Here is a 19,350-nt window from a genome sequence, read left to right as displayed (position 1 = left end):
CTTTGAGACAGAAGGTTAAATTTGCATGATTAAAGCTTTAAAGGGCTTTTCCTAATTGAGAAAATGCTTCATAATTCATCCTAGAGCCTGAAAACCCGGCTGCACCCCCTGGCTGGGCCAGACTTTATTCTCCAGTGATAATTTATTAACCACTTTCCTGACCAAATTTGGTTTGGCATCCCAAGATTAGCTACATTTAAACTTAATTTTCCCACTTTCACGATGAAAAAGGCAGAAAAAGGGTAAACAATTATCTACACCTGAAGCAATTCCACTACAGAAGAAGATGCTGGGTTGTTGGGTTTTTTTCCCTGATTTTCTTCCCTGGATTAGGAACAATTTTTTTGCTGCTGACGTGTGTCTGTGGTTCTGAGGGAGCAGGGGCAGCACAAATCTGGAGTGCCAGATGTTGGAGCAGCTCCTGTCCCAGTAAAGCTCCTCCTGATTGCACTGGGGGAGTTATAAAGGGCAAAAGCTCTGGCTTTTTGTGCCTGGCTGGGATAAAACATCATCCAAATGTCATCTCCCAGGATTTCTGAGCCACCTCTGCCTCTGCCTGCAGGGCAGGAAGGCCACAGTGATGCCAAGTGCTGCGGAGGGGGGATTTTTATCCCAATTAAACCATCCCAAAATGAGTCTCAACAGACAGTGAGGAAAAAAAAAAAACAAAAACAACAGATTCAGCAGCATCTTGGATGGAAGCTGCCAGCAGCTCTGGGATGTGGGGAATGCCCTGGTGATGCAGGAGTTTGATCCAACTCTGGCGGCCTTAGGGATGCTGGGGTCACTCCTTCCCACTCTCCCCTTCCTTAGGATGCTGTGCTCTGCTCTGATAGCCACGGAGCTTTTCCTAGAATTCAAAGGAATGAGGAAAACGAGTGTTTACAGTGTCCTCAGCCATTTCTGTCCCCTTTGATGCTGTGCCCTGCTCCCCAGGCTCAGCACGGGGCTCTCCCACCCAGCCCACGCCAGGAGCAGGAGTTTGCCTTCCTCTGGGGGGGATTTGGATTTTTTTTTGATCTCCCTGTGGCTGTAGAGCCGTGTCCCAGCAGTTCTTCATGTCCCACCCTGGCTTGCTCCCACCATCCTGCAAATCCAGAGGTTTTCTGGCTCCTTCCCAGCTCCCAACAGCCTCTTGCCTCCTGCTGTATCCTCACCTTGGGTGATCCCAGCACCTCAAGGAGGTGTTTTTCCTGGTTTTCACAGGGAGCAGAGATCCCTTTTTCTGCTTGGTGTCCTTTCCAAGGATTTACAGGTGTCTTACACCCTCCTTTCCCTCTTTTCCCCCTTGTTTCTTGGAAAATCCCTCGGAGCACCGTGTGGGCCGACCCTCCAAACGCTGACTGCAGGACAAGGCTGCTCTCCCCGAACCTTTGCAGCTGGGAAAAACAAGAATTGCAATTCCTAGGAGGCACTTTCAGTGCTCTGCATTCTCTATCCCATCTCAGGAGCAGCTCCAGCCTCCGAGCTGCTGCCTCTGCTCCCCTGGGTGCTGGGGCTGGGTGGAGCAGCCCAGGAGTGATGGCTCAGCAGCTTTTGGGAAAGGCAGGCTGTGATTCACTGGGATGGGACACGGGCAGGCTGTGCTGGGCAGGAAGTCTGCTTGCTTGCCAGGCCAATATTCCATGTTTCCCCTCAGTTTAGTGAACTTCCTCTCAATTGCTGAAGTCACTGGAAGTGTGTGAGGGGAGAGAGGAGCTGCTGCTGCTCTATTGTAAATGCAGGCGAACCCAATGGGAAGAAATGATGATGTCTGACTCAATTCAGAAGGCTGAATGATTTATTTATTATAACTATGCTAAAATACATTAATATACTATATAAAAGGAGGATACTAAAACTACATACTACTTTCTCTGACTCTAACTCTCCCACAACTCATGACCTTCTCCAAGAGCCCAGCCCGAGGTGGGTTGGATTGGCCATCAGGCACAAACAATCCTCACCAGAATCTAATTAAACATTCACTCCAGGTAAACAATTCTCCAAACACATTCTACATAAGAAAAACAAAGAGCAGAAATACAAATTGTTTTCTTTTTCATTTCTCTCTGTGCACCTCTATGAAAAATCCTGAGAGGGAGAGAAATGTGCTTGCCACACTGCTCCTTACGTGTTTGTGTTTTCCCTGGAACTTGACCCAATTCCATGATTTTTTTTTTTTTCCCAGCTGAGTAGAAATTGTGTCTGGCTTGGTTTAGAGCGTGTGAGAATTAATAACAGGAGAAAACAGGTTGTAAATGGCTGTTGGGAGGTGCCCCCATCCCTCCAGCACGAGCATCCCAAGACTCCCATGGAAACCTTCATCCTTTGGGATGAGGCTTCTCTGGGGGGAGGGTTGTGCCCTTCTCTGCATCCTGCTGGCAAAAAGAGCTACGAGATCACCCCAGCGAGCAGGCAGCCTGCTAACCAGGGCTCCCAGGCACGGTGTGAGCTGTGCCCTGCAGCCCAGGAGAGCAGGAATTCCCAAAGGCAGGAAGGAGCAGCTGCATTGCAGAGCATCCTCCGAGTGCCCTTGGTGCCTGCTGCTGCTGCTGCAATCCTGGGTTTGCCTTTAATTCCTGCTGTCCTCATTCCTGCAGCCCATCTGCTGGATGGAGATGAGTCACCCGATCCTGAGGAGGAGGAGGAGGAGGAGGAGGAGGAGGAGGGCTGGCAGGTGGCTCCTGCCTGTGCAGCTCTTCCCTGTGCAGTTCTTCCCTGCTGTTTCCATAGGATAAGATTACGACCCGAGGTCACTGGGAAGCTTTTCCTCCTGGGCAGAGGGAAGGGAAGGAGCTGTTCATTGTTCCAGCCTGACCTTCCTGCTCCAGATCAAGGAATTCCTGTGGCGCTGTGGGGAGGGGAGAGATCTCAGTCTCAGCTGCTGGGGGGGTGGGAAGCTCGGGGTGTTCCGGGACACGTTTTCCCTGAGCACGTGTCTGGAGGCAGCCAAGCACCTCGAGTGCCTTGGCACGAGTGTTTTCCCAGCCAGACATTCCGTGGTTCCATCATGGAGCTCATCCCCAGCACTTGGGTGCAAGGCTCAGCCAGGACTGGCCTCTCCTGGGAGATGAGAATGGGAAAAACACAAGGAAGGAGCTGCAGGAGGAGGCTGAGGGTTGGATGATGGGGTGGAAATGTTCCTGGGAGCTGTTCCTCTGGGAGATCAGACAAGAGAGCGGCTGGTGGAGTGTCCAGGTGCCCCCAGGCAGGTCAGATCCATAGGGATCCATTTGGAGCCAGCAGCAGGGTGTGCTTAGAGGGGCTGGAGCCTGAGAGCTCTGGCTGCTGTTCCTCCTCCTCTGGTTTGCCAGGAGGGGATGTGAGAAATCCCCGGGTCACGGAGTGGTTTGGGTTGGAAGGGACCTTGAAGGTCACAGAGTCCCACCCTGCCATGGCAGGGACACCTTGGACTGCTCCAAGCTCCATCCAAGCTGGCCTTGGACACTGCCAGGGATGGGGCAGCCTCTGGGAACTTGGGAATGTCCTCCCTCCTCCAAGGCTGGAGGTAATTGTTCCTCCCCTACTCTGCACAATAAACACTGGGATCTGTTTTCTTCTGCTCAAAGTAGGTCAGGAGTTGTTCAGAGCAGTGTGAGCTGTGCTGTGGGTGTGCCCAGCCCGCCCCAAGCCGGGCTGCTGCTGCTCTGGGGCAGGCACCAGGGCTGGGATCCCGGGATGGGATCCTGGGATGGGATCCTGGGATGGGCTGAGCCCACCTGGGCTGGGATTCTGGGATGGGCTGAGCCCACAGGACTGGGATTCTGGGATGGGCTGAGCCCACAGGACTGGGATCCTGGATTGGGCTGAGCCCACCAGGACTGGGATTCTGGGATGGGCTGATCCCATCAGAGCTGGGATCCCAGGATGGGCTGATCCCACAGGACTGGGATCCAGGGATGGGCTGAGCCCATCAGAGCTTTGATCCAGGAATAGGCTGAGACCACAGGGCTGAGCTCTTGGGATGGGCTGGGATCCAGGGATGGGATGCTGGGATGGGCTGTTCCCACCAGGGCTGGGATCCCGGGGTGGCCCAGGACACCTCCCAGGACCAGCTGGTTCTGCAGGGAGCTGCATGGCAGCAGAGCCATGTGGGGCACTCCAGGAGAACCCCCAGGCTTTTCCCAGTGCTGCAGCTGGGCTGGTGTGTTTTTCCAGGAGGTTTTGGGAGTTTTCCAGCCTTGTTTTTGCCAAGCCCCTCTGGCTGAGTGGCTGAAGCCCTGTGCTGTGCTCCCAGGCTCCCACACACACACACGGAGCTGGAGCTGGGAAGGTGGTGCTGCCTCTATTTAGGTTTTATGGAGCATCCCACAAATCTGTGCCATTGGGCACGATTAAACTGAGCACCAGCAATCCCAGTTAACCCTGGATTTCCTTCACTCCTTCTCCTGTGCTGAGCTTTGGGGGTTCAGAACATTCCCACCCCTTTTTCCCTGGGTTTGTGGGCTGGGATGAAGGGAGCCAGGGTAGAGCTCTTCTCTGTTTGCTCATCTGTGGGTTTCTTTCTGTATTTCTTGAGGGGAACTTGCTGTTGGGAGGGTGGAGGGGAGGAAGAGGAAGGCTTTGATACCCCAGAGTCTGCAGGAATAAGGTTTCCAGTCGACTGTAGGGAACTGTTTTGATTGCAAGGATGGCAAATGTTTGATGTGTTATAAATAGAGCTGACTGCGATGGAAAAAAAGAAAGCGAGTTTAAAAAAAACCCTGATTTTTGGGCTTCTCTTGGTGTGTTTTGCTTGTTTGAGGCTGAGGGAATTAGGGATAATTTCCCATTTTAAAATATTTAAAGGCTGGAGAGCAAAATATCAAAATGAGGTCTGTGAAATCCCGTGGGGAAGCTGGTGATCAGCAGAGAATAACACGGATTTGGGCTCGCTCAGCCACAAGCTGGACAGATGAGACCTGCAGGGTGGCTGTGCTGGAATCTGCCCTTCTCCAGCTTTTGAGGAGCTCCTGGCCTGGGGAAGTTTGGCTGCTGGCACCTTCCCCGGTTTATCAGGAATTTTGCTGATGGTGCAGCTCAAAAATCACCTTTTATTCTCTCTACCTGGAACGTTGCAGGAATTCCCCAGCTGGGACTGCCCAGCTCTGTTCCCAAAATCCCTCCTAACCTTCCGTGCTCCTGAATTTACCCAGCCAGACTCCTGGGAGCTGTGAGCAGCTGTGCAGCATTCCCACCTTCCTTCCCCAGTCCAGCTGCCAGGAGAATCCCTGGGCATCCCTCGTTGCCCTTTTCCATGCACACACACCATTCCTGCCTCTCCCCTGGTCACCCTGGCTCCTTCCAACAGCAGCTTTTTCATTCCTGAGATCTTCCCCCACACGGGGAAATCGGGATTGTTGCCATTCCCACGCCCCTGCCAAGGAATCTGAAGGAATCCTCCAAAATGTGGAGCATGGCTGGAGCAGCTTTGGATGGAGAGAGGCTGTGTCCAATCCCTCTGGGTGAGCCCTGCCAAGGAATCTGCCAGGGAATCTGAAGGAATCGCCCATGAGCTCCAAAGTGAAGGGTGGCTGGACAAGATTTGGGTGGAGAGAGGCTGTCTCCAATCCCCCTGGATGAGCCCTGCCAAGGAATCTGCAGGAATCCCCCATGAGCTCCAAAATGAAGCGTGGCTGGAGCAGCTTTGGATGGAGAGGGGCTGTGTCCAATCCCTCTGGATGAGCCCTGCCAAGGAATCTGCCAAGGAATCTGAAGGAATCTTCCAAACTGAAGCTGTGGAGCATGGCTGGAGCAGCCTTGGGTGGAGAAGGGCTGTGTCCAATCCCTCTGGATGATCTCTCCTGGTGATGAGCCTGTCTGGATGCTGAGCTCCCAGGAACCTGAGGCACCTCCCTGCACCCCCACCCCAGGCTGGAGCTCTCTGGGGCACATTTGGGCTGTGTCCTTTTAATTAAACCCAGCTGGGAGTGAGGGGTGTGCTCCTGCCTCCTCAGCTGGTGTCACAGCACAGGCTCCCTCACCTCTCACCTCCCCGTGGGTGGAATTCCAGGTGGAATATCTGCCAGGAGCAGCCAAGTGGCACAGATTGTATCTGCCCAGGCCGTGCCAGCTGCAGCGCCCTGGGCCAATATTTGCTCTGGGAAGTGTTTGGCCAAAGGCTCTTGCTGCTCCCAGGGTGAACCCCTTGGATGTCTCCCTGTCCAGAAACCAGGGAGACCTGACTTGTGCTCTTCCACTCCCAGGGAATGTTTGGTTTGGTTTGGTTTGGTTTGGTTTGGTTTGGTTTGGTTTGGTTTGGTTTGGTTTGGTTTGGTTTGGTTTGGTTTGGTTTGGTTTGGTTTGGTTTGGTTTTTAACCATTTCCATGTCTGCTCTCACCATCCTTTCCCAGTCTGGCTTCAGGAGAGGTGAGATCCCAGCCAGGGGAACAGGGATGTATCCCAAACCTTCTCCTGGCTGCTCAAGAAATCAAAATGCAGAAGAACTGTCAGCACATCCTCCAAAAAGCCCCATGGCTGCTTCCTGGGGGAAGGGCTGCTGGAATCTGCAGCGCCAGCATTCCTCCAAGTGCCTTGCAGTTCCCTTAGGCCAAACAATGTGTGGATAAACCCTTCCTTCCTTCCTTCCTTCCATCCTGGAGAGGTCAGGGGAAGGCAGGCACCCCCTTCCCATCCCTCCCAGGCCCTTTGGGGGCAGCACAATGGGGATGCACAATGGGGCCCGTTGGAAATTCGGCTCCCTGAGCGTTGGTGAGGCTCCAGGTTAAACCAGGAGCTGCTGACAGCTCCTCCAGGCTCGTGTTTGGAGGGATCTGTGTTGGTTTGTCTCCCTTCCTGACGGGTTTGGGGGTGTGGGGGTGGATTCCCTCCTCCTTCCCTCCCCTGCTGACGCCTCCCAGTTCAATTAGAGCCAGCAGGGAGAGAACCTCAATCTTATTATTCCCTCCCAGCAGGGCAGCAGCAGCACTTCTTGGACGTCAAAAGGAGGATTAAATTAGTCTGGAAATGAGGGGGTTTTGCTTCCTTCACTTCCCTGGGCTCTCCAGAGGGTGTGGAGCCTCCGGAATTGCTGTGGGGATGGATTCTGCCAGCCTGGCAGGCAGGCCCCTCGGAGCAGAGTCCTGGCAGGGGTTATTACAGCTTCCCAAGCCACAAATCCAGGGAGAAAAGTGGGATTGGAACTGCTTGGGATGGCTGCACCCTTCCCAGGTGTGTTAGGGAACAGAGCAGGCTTCTGGGGGTGCCAGCTTGGTGGGAGGGATCCCGTTCTGGCTGTGGGATTCTTGGCAGGGGACAGGGGCTGGCAGCTGGGGCAGAGCTGTGCCCTGCTGAGCTTGTCCTGGCAGGCCTGGCAGCTGCTCCTGGGGTGTTTTCCAGCTTCCAGAGAGAAGTGTGCCTGGCCAGCTCGGGGCTGGGGTGTGTGCTGGCACCCCTGGTGTCCAAGGAAAGCAGGAAATCCCACTGGGATGGGGTTCTCCATCTGCTGGGGGGGATGGGATCTGTCCCCTGGAGCTGCTTCCGAGGGCTGCACAGGGGCAGGGAGTGGGGAGCAGGGAATGGGAGCAGGGAATGGGGAGCAGGGAATGAAGAGCAGGAAATGACAGCAAGGGCTGAGAGCAGGGAATGGGAGCAGGGAGCAGGGATTGGGGAGCAAGGAGCAGAGATTGCCCAGCCTGGTTCACTCTGGCTGTGTCCCATGTCCCTTATCAGAGGGTTAAAGTAGGAGAGAGAAAGCCAGAGCTGGGTGAACCAGGAGAGCTTTCCTTCCTTTCCTCTCTCGTTTTCCTTTCCTATTTCCCCTTCCCTTCCCTTCCCTTCCCTTCCCTTCCCTTCCCTTCCCTTCCCTTCCCTTCCCTTCCCTTCCCTTCCCTTCCCTTCCCTTCCCTTCCCTTCCCTTCCCTTCCCTTCCCTTCCCTTCCCTTCCCTTCCCTTCCCTTCCCTTCCCTTCCCTTCCCTTCCCTTCCCTTCCCTTCCCTTCCCTTCCCTTCCCTTCCCTTCCCTTCCCTTCCCTTCCCTTCCCTTCCCTTCCCTTCCCTTCCCTTCCCTTCCCTTCCCTTCCCTTCCCTTCCCTTCCCTTCCCTTCCCTTCCCTTCCGCTGATTTGGTGTCTCCAGGTGCTTCTGAACCCGGATAATTCCCTAAGGGGATCCCTCTCCCTCTTCCTCAGAAAACATCCAGTCCCATTTTGTATCCTCACGGGAGCAGGAGTGTTCCAGAGGAAGAAAGCCTCGATAAAAATCAAATATTTGATGTTGAAGTAAACAGACCCGATTGTTCCTTCAGATCTGGAGTTTTCAGCACAAGCAGGAGGAATCCTGGCAATGCCCCGGGGCGGGCGTGGAACCCTGGGAGCCAGTGCCAGCTTTCCCAGGCCACTTTGGATGTCTGGATGGGGACTTTGCTGTTGTTTGGGGCAAAATAATCACTAATGGCTCCCCACAACTCCCTGACAGGAGCGTGGAGCCAGGTGTGGGTCGGGCTCTGCTCTCAGGGAACAACAGGACAAGGGGAAACAGCCTCAAGTTGCACCAGGGAAGGTGTAGATTGGAAATCAGGGAAAATTTGTTGATGGAAAGGGTGGCCAGGCATTGGCACAGCTGCCCAGAGCAGTGCTGGAGTCCCCACCCCTGGAGGTGTCCAAAAAACACACGGATGTGGCACTTGGGGACATGGCTTTGAGGTGGACATGGTCAGACTCTGTGATCTTGGAGGGCTTCTCCAACCTCAGCCATGACTCCAATTTTGGGCAGTTCCCATGTCCTGCATGCCCAGGCAGTGCAGGGGCTGGGAAGGGAACATTGCCCTGCCTGGGCTGCAGGGAAGGACACTTTGGGGTGGGTTACTGGGGCCATTGGTTGTCGGAATCTGAGCTATTGATGATTCCCTGATTGTAAAAGTCTCTGTCTGTCAGCCCCACTGCCAAAGCAGAAGCCATAATTGGTCTGTGCTGTTTCAAGGTTGTTTATTCTGTTTATCTCTAACATGTTCTGCTGCCCTGCCGCAGCTCTGTCCTGCAGGGCAGCGTGTGGGGCTCTGCCCTCAGTGGGATGTTACAAACATTAAATACCACAAACTCCCTGTGCTGGATTTACAATAACGTGCCAATATCTGTCACCTACGTTGGACAGTGTGTCCCCAGCCTGAACCAACAGAAAAATGCCAACACCACAGTGAAACATGGAGGGCATGAAGAAGGAGAAAAAGGACAAGACACACCCAATTTCCTCCATCTTGTCCCCTTTGGACCCCTAATCTAGAATCCTAAAATTTTACTTTTGCACCCGTGCCACACTTAATTATTACTGATATCAAACACTCAGAGCTGGTAATTCATCCTGTAAGACTGAAAACTCTTTTCCATGGGCAGAGATCACAGCCAGTGTCTCTGGGGGCTCTGTCCAGGGGGTTCCTGACCCCTGCCAGGGTCCCAGGGCAGCCAGGGCAGCCAGAGGGAAGCTCTGGATTCCCACAGTTGGTCACCCCTGGGCAGGGAACACTGCAGATCAGGGTCTGGGGCTGTTCTTGCACTGAAGGATCCCCTCAAGAAGCTGCTGAGGCTTTCCCATGAAATGAGCCTTGACTTCCCAGCTTGTCAAACATCTCTGACAAAGAATTCCAGCCCCTGAGCTGCTCCAGCAGTTCCAGAGTGGTGGCTGTGCTCTCCCCGGGCTGTTCTGTGCTGCCTGCTGGGAGCTGAGCGTGTTCATTCCCTGTTTACTTGGATTTTGCCGTGTGTGAAACTCAGTCCTTGGCTCCAAATGGAGCTGAGAGACGTTTGTGCTGCTTGTTTTTTTCCAGCAGGCGTTGGAGTTGGAGCCGTGGGCTGGGATTTTAGGGAGCTGTGGAGCTCCTGGTGGGTGAGGAACATCCTGACTGAGCCAAGCTTTGGGTGCTCAGGGATGTTTGGGGCTTTAGGGGGGGGTTTTTTGAGTGGCTTTGGGCTGTTCCTGCCGCCTCCTTTCTCTTGCAGGTGCTGTGTGGACCATCCCTGCTGCCATTCTCTCCCAAGGAATTCCTCCTTGAGGTGGGAAGGTTCAATCAGTGCCTGATCCCCCTCCCTTGTCCTTTCTCCACAGCTGGTCAGCGAGAAGGTCGGAGGGGCCGAAGGGACCAAGTTGGACGATGACTTCAAGGAGATGGAAAAAGTGAGTGGGTGTCGGAAACTGAGGTATTGATAATCCCAAGATTGTAAAAGTCTCTGTCTTTCTGCCAAAGCAGAAGCCATAATTGGTCTGTGCTGGTTTCAAGGTTGTTTATTCTGTTTATCTCTAACATGTTCTGCTGCCCTGCCGCAGCTCTGTCCTGCAGGGCAGCGTGTGGGGCTCTGCCCTCAGTGGGATGGTACAAACATTAAATACCACAAACTACCTGTGCTGGATTTACAATAACGTGCCAATATCTGTCACCTACGTTGGACAGTGTGTCCCCAGCCTGAACCAACAGAAAAATGCCAACACCACAGTGAAACATGGAGGGCATGAAGAAGGAGAAAAAGGACAAGACACACCCAATTTCCTCCAGCTTTTTTCAAAGGTTCAACCCTTTGAACCCCTAATCTAGAATCCTAAAATTTTACTTTTGCACCCATGCCACACTTAATTATTACTGATATCAAACACTCAGAGCTGGTAATTCATCCTGTAAGATTGAAAACTCTTTTCCATGGCCAGAGATCACAGCCAGTGTCTCTGGGGGCTCTGTCCAGGGGGGTTCCTGACCCCTGCCAGGGTCCCAGACCTGCCAGGGCAGCCAGAGGGAAGCTCTGGATTCCCACAAGTGGGGAACCAGGGGAATCCCCAAAACCACCCCGTGGCTCCTGTGGGATTGGCTGAATCCCTGAGCTGATCCTCACTGGGTTCTTGTGTCTCCTGCAGAAAGTGGACGTGACCAGCAAGGCTGTGACAGAAGTACTGACCAGAACCATAGAGTACCTCCAGCCCAACCCAGGTGAGGACCTGCACCTCCCCTGTCCCCTTTCCAGGGAAACAGGGAGATCAGGGAGATCCCTTTTGCTCCAGATTTGGATCAGGTGAAGATCTTGGTACCCCTCCTTCCCTGAATCCAGGCTGCTGAGCAGGGATAGAACAGATGCAGCTAGAGAGGCCCTAAGGGGACCCGTTCTTCTCAGAATGTCCAGGAAAAATGGTGTTTCTGGGCTGGGAAGGGGTGGCTGGCTCTGTCAGCCCTGCATCCTTCCAACCAGCTGCTCCAGAGAGCACTCCAGGGACCCTGGGAGGGCTGGGGAAACTCCTTTGGCCATCCCTGGCCAAGCAGTGGGGAACTATTTTTGCTTTCTGTCTCAGAAAAGAAGTGAGGGATATTTCTGGGGGATGGAGACAACGGAGCCTCTTGGCTTTGGGTGTAACAAGGGGGGGGAAAAGACTTTCTGAGGGATGCAGGGAATGCAGAGGTGGCAGAGGCTGAGGTGTTTGTGTGGCAGCTTCCAGAGCCAAGCTCACCATGCTCAACACGATGTCCAAGATCCGTGGGCAGGTGAAGAACCCCGGGTACCCCCAGTCCGAGGGGCTGCTGGGGGAGTGCATGATCCGCTATGGGAAGGAGCTGGGAGAGGATTCCAACTTTGGTGAGTGCCCCCAGGACTGTGGAGGGGGAGTGGGGCAGGCTCCTGATTCATTCCTGAGGTGACGCTCTGAATTCTGGAAGGGTTTGGGTGAACTTTGTGGCAATGAACAGTGTGTGGGGCTTAAAAGGGGTTCAGAAGCTTCCAGAGTGAGCAGATTCCAAGGGAAAGAGAGGTGGTTTAGATGGGATATTGGAAAAAATTCCTGCCTGTGAGGAGGGTGAGGCCCTGGCACAGGGTGCCCAGAGCAGCTGCAGCTGCCCCTGAATCCCTGGAAGTGTCCCAGGCCAGGCTGGAACAGCCTGGGATAGTGGAAAGTGGGACTGGATGATCTTTAAGCTCCTTCCATCCCAAACCATTCTGTTATTCTGTGATCCCAGATATCCTGGATCTCAGTCCACTTTCTTATTAAACACCGAGATAAACTTGCACATGAAATAAAAACTTCCCTCCAAACTGAGCAGAAAATCAGCAATGGGATGGAGCAAAATTGGGAGTTTTACAGAGCTCTTAAGGATCCCTTCCAACCCAAACCTTGCTGTGATTCCACTGTGAGGCTGAAAGCCAAGAAATCTTCTGGCAGTTCCTTGGAGCCACGTGTGACAGGCAGGGAGGAGGGGGTGAAGCCTTTTGGTGACATCAGTTTTAATCCCCTGGAACCTCGGCCCCCTGGCAGCACAGCTGGCTCTGCCAGGGCAGGGAGGAGCTGCCTTGCCTCAGGAAAATTAAAAACCTCTGGCTGCTTTTGGGGCTGACAGAGGATTTTGGAGATCCTCCCTGGCCAGCTCAGAGCTCTGCATCAATCCTGGCTCACAGGGACAACAAGGGAAGGCAGCTTTTAGGAGAGCACACCAAACTCTATTTCCTTAATGGCCTCCTTAAAGCAGCATTGAGGACTCCATCCCTCCCTTCCAGGTTTTTCAGAGTTATTATAAGTGAAATATCACTTCTGTTCTATTGATTTTTCCAGCTGGACAGTGGAGAGATGTTCTCCCTTGACTCTCTCTCTCACTCATGTATTTTCCTGTGTTCATGCACTGCTGAAATTGTTGTTTTGCCAATGCTGCACAGGAATAATTTCATCTCTAAATGTTTCCTCTGCACTAAAAAGCCAGCACTGAATATGCTTTGCTGGCTTAAGTGTCAGAGTGGCCAGAGCCTTAGAAAAGGATGGAGCTGAACAGCTTTTGAGAGAATTCAAATCTGGGACTGTCCAAGGCCAGCTTGGAGCAACCTGGGACTGTTCAAGGTGGGGCTGGATGGACTTTAGGACCTTCCAACTCCACAATTCTGGGACCCACCAGGGCTTCCTGCTGAGAAGGAAGAAGGAAGAGGTCTGAGGCAGATCCCTGGGCCTTGGGCTCTGTTTAATTCCCTTCTCCCTCTCCCTTTCCCTGCAGGGGACGCGCTCCTGGACGCCGGCGAATCCATGAAACGCCTGGCGGAGGTGAAGGACTCGCTGGACATTGAGGTCAAGCAGAACTTCATTGATCCCCTGCAGAACCTGTGTGACAAGGACCTGAAAGAGATCCAGGTAAACACCCCCGTGGTTTTCTCTCATCTCCCTGCTCTCTGGGCTCTTTGGGAACGGAGCTGCCTGCTCTGGAGTGCTGGGAACCAGGGGCTGGCAGGAATTCCCTGCACTGTGTGTGTTTTCTCCCTCCAGACTCTCTGGTATTTCCTCCCTGCTCAGCGCTGCTCCTGCTGCTCCTGAGCAGCCCAAAAGGCTGCGTGGAGGTTGGAATGGTTCTCCATTTGCCGTGTGTGATGGAGGGTGCCATGGGGATACACCCCAACATCCCTTCTGGGCTTGCTGAATTGGGTTCTTAATGCTGTGAGCTCCCAGATGGGATAAATTTGGGCTCCAAGCTCTGAGCAAGCTCCCCTCAGGTCTCTGCTCAGCATCCCGAGGATCCCTCTGGGGTCTCACTGGGAGAACAGGGAGCTCAGCAGCTCCTGTGTGCTACACACAGGCAAGTACAGGCCTTGGAACAGGATCCATCCCAACCTCCAATTTCCCAGGCCAGTCTCCTGAGGGAGTTTTCACTGTCAGTGCTGTCCTGGGTGAAATAACCACCAAGTGCTGCCTCAGTGCCTGTGAAATAACCACCAAGTGCTGCCTCAGTGCCTGTCTCTACCCATTTCCATCCTGCCCTAAGATCCAGGAGTGCAGTGCCCAGAACCCACATTCCCGCTGTCCAGAGATCCCTGCAGCTCCTGGGGAGCTGAAAGGAGCAGGACAGCTCTTCACCTTCCCAAAAAGCTTTGTGGGGAGCAGACTTGGGCCGCTCTGCAGCCTTTTCCTCAGTGGAAAGGGTCTGGAATCATTCCCCCATCACACCCTGGGGCCTCTCTCCCACCTGGAGCAAAGGTGGGAGCCACAGGAGGTCGGGTTTCTGACACCAATGAACTCAGCCTGTAACTGGAGCTGCCCTCCCAAGGTTCTGGCTTCTCCCTCTTCCCTGTTGTCTCCATCCTCCCCCAGCACCATCTCAAGAAGCTGGAAGGGCGGCGCCTGGACTTCGACTACAAGAAGAAGCGGCAGGGCAAGATCCCCGACGAGGAGCTCCGGCAGGCCATGGAGAAGTTTGAGGAGTCCAAGGAAGTGGCAGAGACCAGCATGCACAACCTCCTGGAGACAGATGTGAGTGTGGGAGAGCAGAGCCGGAGGAGTTCTGTGTCCCTGGGGTGGGATCTCCTGAGGGAGGCATTGATTACACACCAATTCCCACTCCTCTCTTCCCAAGTGCTCTGGGAAGGCCCAGATCTGAGTGACAGCCTTTGTTCAGCCCCTGACCCAGCTCTTGGCCAGAGCAGAGCCTGTGCCTGGCCCCAAACACGCTCCTCTCGGGGTGGTGGGGGGAGGTAACACAGCTGGGAAGGGTTTGGGATACCCAGAGTGGTGGGAAATGGTCTCAGCCCAATCCCAAAGCTCCTCCTGGGCAGTGCAGGAGTGCCCAGCTGGGAGCAGGTGCTGATGCCAGCCCCGTGTTGCCCAGATCGAGCAGGTGAGCCAGCTGTCAGCCCTGGTGGATGCCCAGCTGGATTACCACAGGCAGGCAGTGCAGATCCTGGACGAGCTGGCCGAGAAGCTCAAGCGCAGGTGAGTCCCAGGGTGTTCCCTGGAAACCTCTGGAAACACCTGAATCGCCCTTGGAATGCCAGAATCCCACAGTGGATGGGGTTGGAAGGGATTTTGGGGCTCATGGAGCAGGGACACCTTCCACTACCCCAGGTTGCTCTGAGCCCTGTCCAGCCTGGCTTTGGAAAAGCTAATTCCTGTGGCTGTTCCAGGTGGGATTTGAATTTAGTTGGGTGTCTGATCCAGCCCAAATCCTGGCTGAGGAAGGCTCATCCTGCCTCTCCTTCCTCAGCCTCCCCACTCTGGGGAGGATCTGGCCATGCAGCCCTGCTGCTCTTCCCTCCTGGGAGAAACTGCAGAGTGGATCCAGTGCCTGCCCTGAACTGGGAGGAGCTGGGAGGACCCTGCCAAGTCTGAGCTTTCAAACTACAGCACGAGTGTCCTCTGCTGGCCTGAATTCTGAGCATTCCATAGCAAAGCCTGGGATGTGTGGGCCCTCTCCAAGGGCCGATCCCAGACCCTGGGGAAGCCCCACATTCCAAAGGCTCCGGCACAGGGACAAATCCCTGTCTCCAAACCCCCTCCTGCCCTGTGCAGCCCCCCAGGAGGATTCCCACCGTGCTGATCCCATCCTGTTCATTCCTCATTGTGCTTCTCCACGTTTCTTTCCCCTGTCCCAGGATGAGGGAGGCCTCCTCACGTCCCAAGCGGGAATACAAACCCAAGCCCAGGGAGACGTACGACTTCAGGGAGACTGACCAGTCCAACGGGGGCTTCTCCTGCAACCCCACCCCCAAAGTCTCAGGTAATGCTGTCCCAGGTGTTCACTGCTGCCTCTGGAGGAGCCTCCCAGGGAAGGAGGGCAGCTGCTCTGCCTGCACAGGATGTTCCTGCTGTGCTGGATGCTCCTGTGGCTCTGGAAAACATCAGGAATGTCTCTGGATCGGGCTCTTTTCTCCTGGGACCAGGAGCCTTTTGCTGAGTTGGCTTTGTGGATGTGCCAGAGGGGTCTCCAGCCTGGGCCTCTCGCTGTCAGTGCCAGACAGGAAAACTGAAGCCTCCCTCCCTCCCTCCCTCCTTGTCTTCCATCCCGCTGCATCCCTCCCTCCCTCCCTGATCCCGGCGGGTTCCTAACAGCATGGGGGCCCTGCTGTTTCTCCTAACAGATCCCTGCCTGTCCCTGCCTCCCGTTCCCGTTGGTTTAAGCATGTCTCTCTTTTGTTTGGAAGCAGCTTCCGCCTCTTTCCGGTCGGACAAGCCGTCCCGGGCCTCCGTCAGGAGTATCCGTGAGTTCCTCCCTGTGCACTGCTCCGTGTGTGGCCTCCTCTCCCCATCCCTCTGCCTGCTCCTCCCTGCTGCTGCTGCTCCTTGGAGCTGCTCATCCCTCCGTGCTGAGCCTGAGCTGAGCCCTGAATTAACCCAGCCACGCTCCAGTGGGATTTTCCACCCCCAAAAGCAGGGCCTGGCTCACCTGGAGGAGCTGCGGCAGCTCCCAGCACCCAGGCATGTCCTGATCCCTTGGGATCAGCTGCTTTCCCGTGAGACATGAGGCACCTCAAGGATTTCCCTGTTCTTACAAGCACCCAGCCTGGATCTCTCCCACTCCTGCTCCCCGTGTCCCTGTGGAAGGCTGGAGGGAGGAGGCAGAACCTCAGCTGATGGAGTTTGTGGGGTGTGGTCCCAGCTGGGCCCCAGAGGGGTTGTGGGGTGATGTGGGGTCTGTGGTTCCTCCTGCAGGACCTTGGGATGCTGGGCTGGGCTGGGGCTTGGAGCTGTTGTGCTGGGAAGGAGCCTGGAGCAGGGCCATGCTGCTGGGACCAGCCTGGTGATTTGGGGAGTTCTTGCAAACCCATCGATGTGTGGCTGCTGCTTGTGGTGATTTCTGAGTGCTGCTCTCATGCTGGGCCCTCCCTTGCCGTGGGTCCTGGAATCATGGAAAGCTTTGGCTTGGGAGGGACCTTCAAGATCATCTCATTCCACCCCCTGCCATGGCAGGGACACCTCCCACTGTCCCAGGCTGCTCCAAGGCCTGTCCAACCTGGCCTTGGACACTTCCAGGGACATTCAGCAGCTGGATGTGTCCTTGCTGCCATTCCCTTGCCCTGGCTGGGAGAGCCCCAGCACAGTGGGAAGGGCTGGGGGGGTCCTGCAGGCTCTGGAGATCTCTCTTAGCTCTGTCCCTGTCCCCTGGGATTCTCCCAGCTCCAAAGCTGAGTCCCAAAATGTCAGCACACAGCAGGAAATCCCACAGAAAATCCCTTTGCAGCCAAAAGGTGGTGCTTAAATCCTGGAGCTGAGCTGTGGGAATGAGATTTCGGGCTTCTCCTGAGTTTTGAGGGGCTGCTCATGGATTTGAAGCCCCGTGACCCCTCCAGAGTCCCCCTCCACGTCCAAGCCCACCAGCGAGGTTCAGGGCAGGGTCTCAGCTCTCAGGAGGGGTAAGGTGGCTTGTCAGTGATGCTGCTGAGGTTGGAATGCAGAAGTGCAGGCAGGAGCAGCGCAGGGCTGCTGGAGCCAGCCCTGCCAGCCCAGGCAGGGTGCAGAGCCCGTGGCAGGAGTCCCGGTGCCAGGGCAGGGCTGTGTGGGGTCCTGCTGACGTGTCCCCACTGTCCCCACAGCCCCCCTGGACCAGCCCTGCTGCAAAGCCCTCTACGACTTCGAGCCCGAGAACGACGGCGAGCTGGGCTTCAAGGAGGGCGACATCATCACCCTGACCAACCAGATCGACGAGAACTGGTACGAGGGGATGATCCACGGCCAGTCCGGCTTCTTCCCGCTCAACTACGTGGAAGTGCTGGTCCCGCTACCTCAGTGAAAGGCGCCGCTCCGCCCCGAGGGTCCCGAGCTCCATTCCAGCTCCTGCCCGCCCTCCCCGCCTCCCTCGGGGCCGGGCGCTACCAGGGAACAAACCAGAAGGGTCCCACGGCCCCTTCCCCCCGTGAATTTGGGTTGTTTTTGTTTTTTTTTCTTTGTCCTTCTGGTGCTTGAACTTCGGTACTTTGTGCGCCCCAAGCCCTGTCCGTGCCGCCGGCACTGCCCTGTCCCTGTCCTTGTCCCTGTCCTTGTCCCTGTCCCTCCCCACCTTCCGTCTTTCCTTTGGGTCCAGCGCCTGGTGAGGCAGGTGGGAGAGCCAGGATGTGTCCTGGATACATGGATGAGACTGGGATGTGTCCTGGACACATGGATGGGATTGGGATGTGCCCTGGACACATGGATAACTGGGATGTGTCCTGGACACACGTGTGAGACTGGGATGTGTTCTGGACACACAGAAAACTGGGATGTGTCCTGGACACATGGATCAGGCAGGTGACAGAGCCAGGATGTGCCCTGGACACACGGATGAGACTGGGATGTGTCCTGGACACATGAATGAGACTGGGATGTGCCCTGGACACATGGATGAGACTGGGATGTGTCCTGGACACACGGATAACTGGGATGTGTCCTGGACACACGGATAACTGGGATGTGCCCTGGACACACAGCCCCAGCCCCACCCTCCCGCCCCAGCAAACGCTGCCCCTGTCCCCACAGATCCCCCCAGGGGTTCCCAGAGGGATCAGGGGAGGGGGAGCTGGGGCACAGCAACACTAAAACACTCAGTGAACACTAAGGCAGCCCTGCAGGGCAGGTGCTGAGCCCTGCCTGGGGCTCGGAGCCATCCTGTCCATCCTGGAGGGACATAGGGATGTCCCCTGCCCGCCTGGCCCCCTCCCCACAGAGCTCAACCCTGTGATGGGGGGCTGCTTCTTCTGCCCGTGGTTTTTTCCTGGACCTCAGGCTTTTCCTGCTACAAACTCTCCCAAAGTCAGTCAGTCACACCTGGAGGATCACCTGGAGCTGGGCTACAGCCCGGGGTGTCAGTGGTGGGGCAGAGGTCGTGGCTCCTCTGCCCTTTCCCCCTTCCCGGGGATCCCTCCTGCAGCCAGAGCTCACCTGGCCCTCACTGTGCCCTCCCTGGGGGCAGTGCACCCCTCTGCCCCTGGGAACAGGGATGGTTCCTCTCGGTGGCACTTCTGTCCCCTCTTCTCCCCGAGCTGTGCTTTTCCTGGCCAGGAGCTGGGCATGGGCTTGGCACGGAGCGCTTGCTGGGCTCCGTGCTTTTCCTTGCTCCAAAAGTGGGTTCTTCCCCTCGTGGGGCTGGGACGGGCCCCAGCCCTGCTCTGGGAGCCCCAAATCTGTGCAGGGCTGTGCTGCAGCACCCCAGCCCTGCTCTGGGAGCCCCAGGGCTGTGCTGCAGCACCCCAGCTCTGCTTTGTGACCCCCAGGGCTGTGCTGCAGCACCCCTGTCCCTGCTCTGGGAGCCCCAGGGCTGTGCTGCAGCACCCCTGTCCCTGCTGCTCCCAGCTCCTGCTCCCCTTCTCTGTAAGGATTTGATCCGTGCATGTCCACCCGTGTCCGACCCCCGCGCCCCAAACAGTGACCCCGGCCCCAGGGGGGCACAGGGCAGCCCCCCCTGCTCCCAGCAGGGCAGGGAGGGAGGGACCGGGGTCCTGGGGTGTCCCCTCCCCGCTGGGACCAGGGTCACGTCCCGGGGACACCGGCTCCCGCTCAGGTGGATGGAAACGCGTTCTGTCAGCTGGGACACCTCGCTAGATCTTTTGGGTTGTTTGTTTTGGTTTTTGGTTTTTTTTTGTTTGTTTTTTCTTTTTTTTGTAATGGTTTCTCCTGGTTTTTAGGGGGAAAAAAAAATGATGACCCACAATTCTTGACTTGTATCTCTGAATGAAAGTATTAAATGTTTTCTTCTTTCTAATGGCTG

The 19,350-nt window shown here is 55.6% G+C and overlaps 1 protein-coding gene across 2 annotated transcripts in view; it reads left to right on the top strand.

Moving 5' to 3' along the window:
- Positions 1 to 19,344, top strand: part of SH3GL1 (SH3 domain containing GRB2 like 1, endophilin A2) — a 26,081-nt gene extending 6,737 nt beyond the window's left edge. The window contains exons 2-10 of one of the 2 annotated variants that reach the window (XM_072919350.1): positions 9,999 to 10,067; positions 10,797 to 10,869; positions 11,363 to 11,506; positions 12,904 to 13,037; positions 13,989 to 14,147; positions 14,503 to 14,606; positions 15,266 to 15,390; positions 15,818 to 15,871; positions 17,204 to 19,344. In XM_072919350.1, coding sequence (XP_072775451.1) covers positions 9,999 to 10,067; positions 10,797 to 10,869; positions 11,363 to 11,506; positions 12,904 to 13,037; positions 13,989 to 14,147; positions 14,503 to 14,606; positions 15,266 to 15,390; positions 15,818 to 15,871; positions 17,204 to 17,400 — 1,059 coding nt within the window. In that variant the 3' untranslated portion in view covers positions 17,401 to 19,344. The remainder of the gene's footprint in view (positions 1 to 9,998; positions 10,068 to 10,796; positions 10,870 to 11,362; positions 11,507 to 12,903; positions 13,038 to 13,988; positions 14,148 to 14,502; positions 14,607 to 15,265; positions 15,391 to 15,817; positions 15,872 to 17,203) is intronic. The other variant, XM_072919349.1, reaches the window with a different exon arrangement.
- Positions 19,345 to 19,350: the final 6 nt, after the last annotated feature.

This window comes from Taeniopygia guttata, chromosome 28 (genome assembly GCF_048771995.1).
Source record: "Taeniopygia guttata chromosome 28, bTaeGut7.mat, whole genome shotgun sequence".
Taxonomy (NCBI): Eukaryota; Metazoa; Chordata; class Aves; order Passeriformes; family Estrildidae; genus Taeniopygia; species Taeniopygia guttata.
This window is presented reverse-complemented; position numbering and strand designations above follow the sequence as displayed.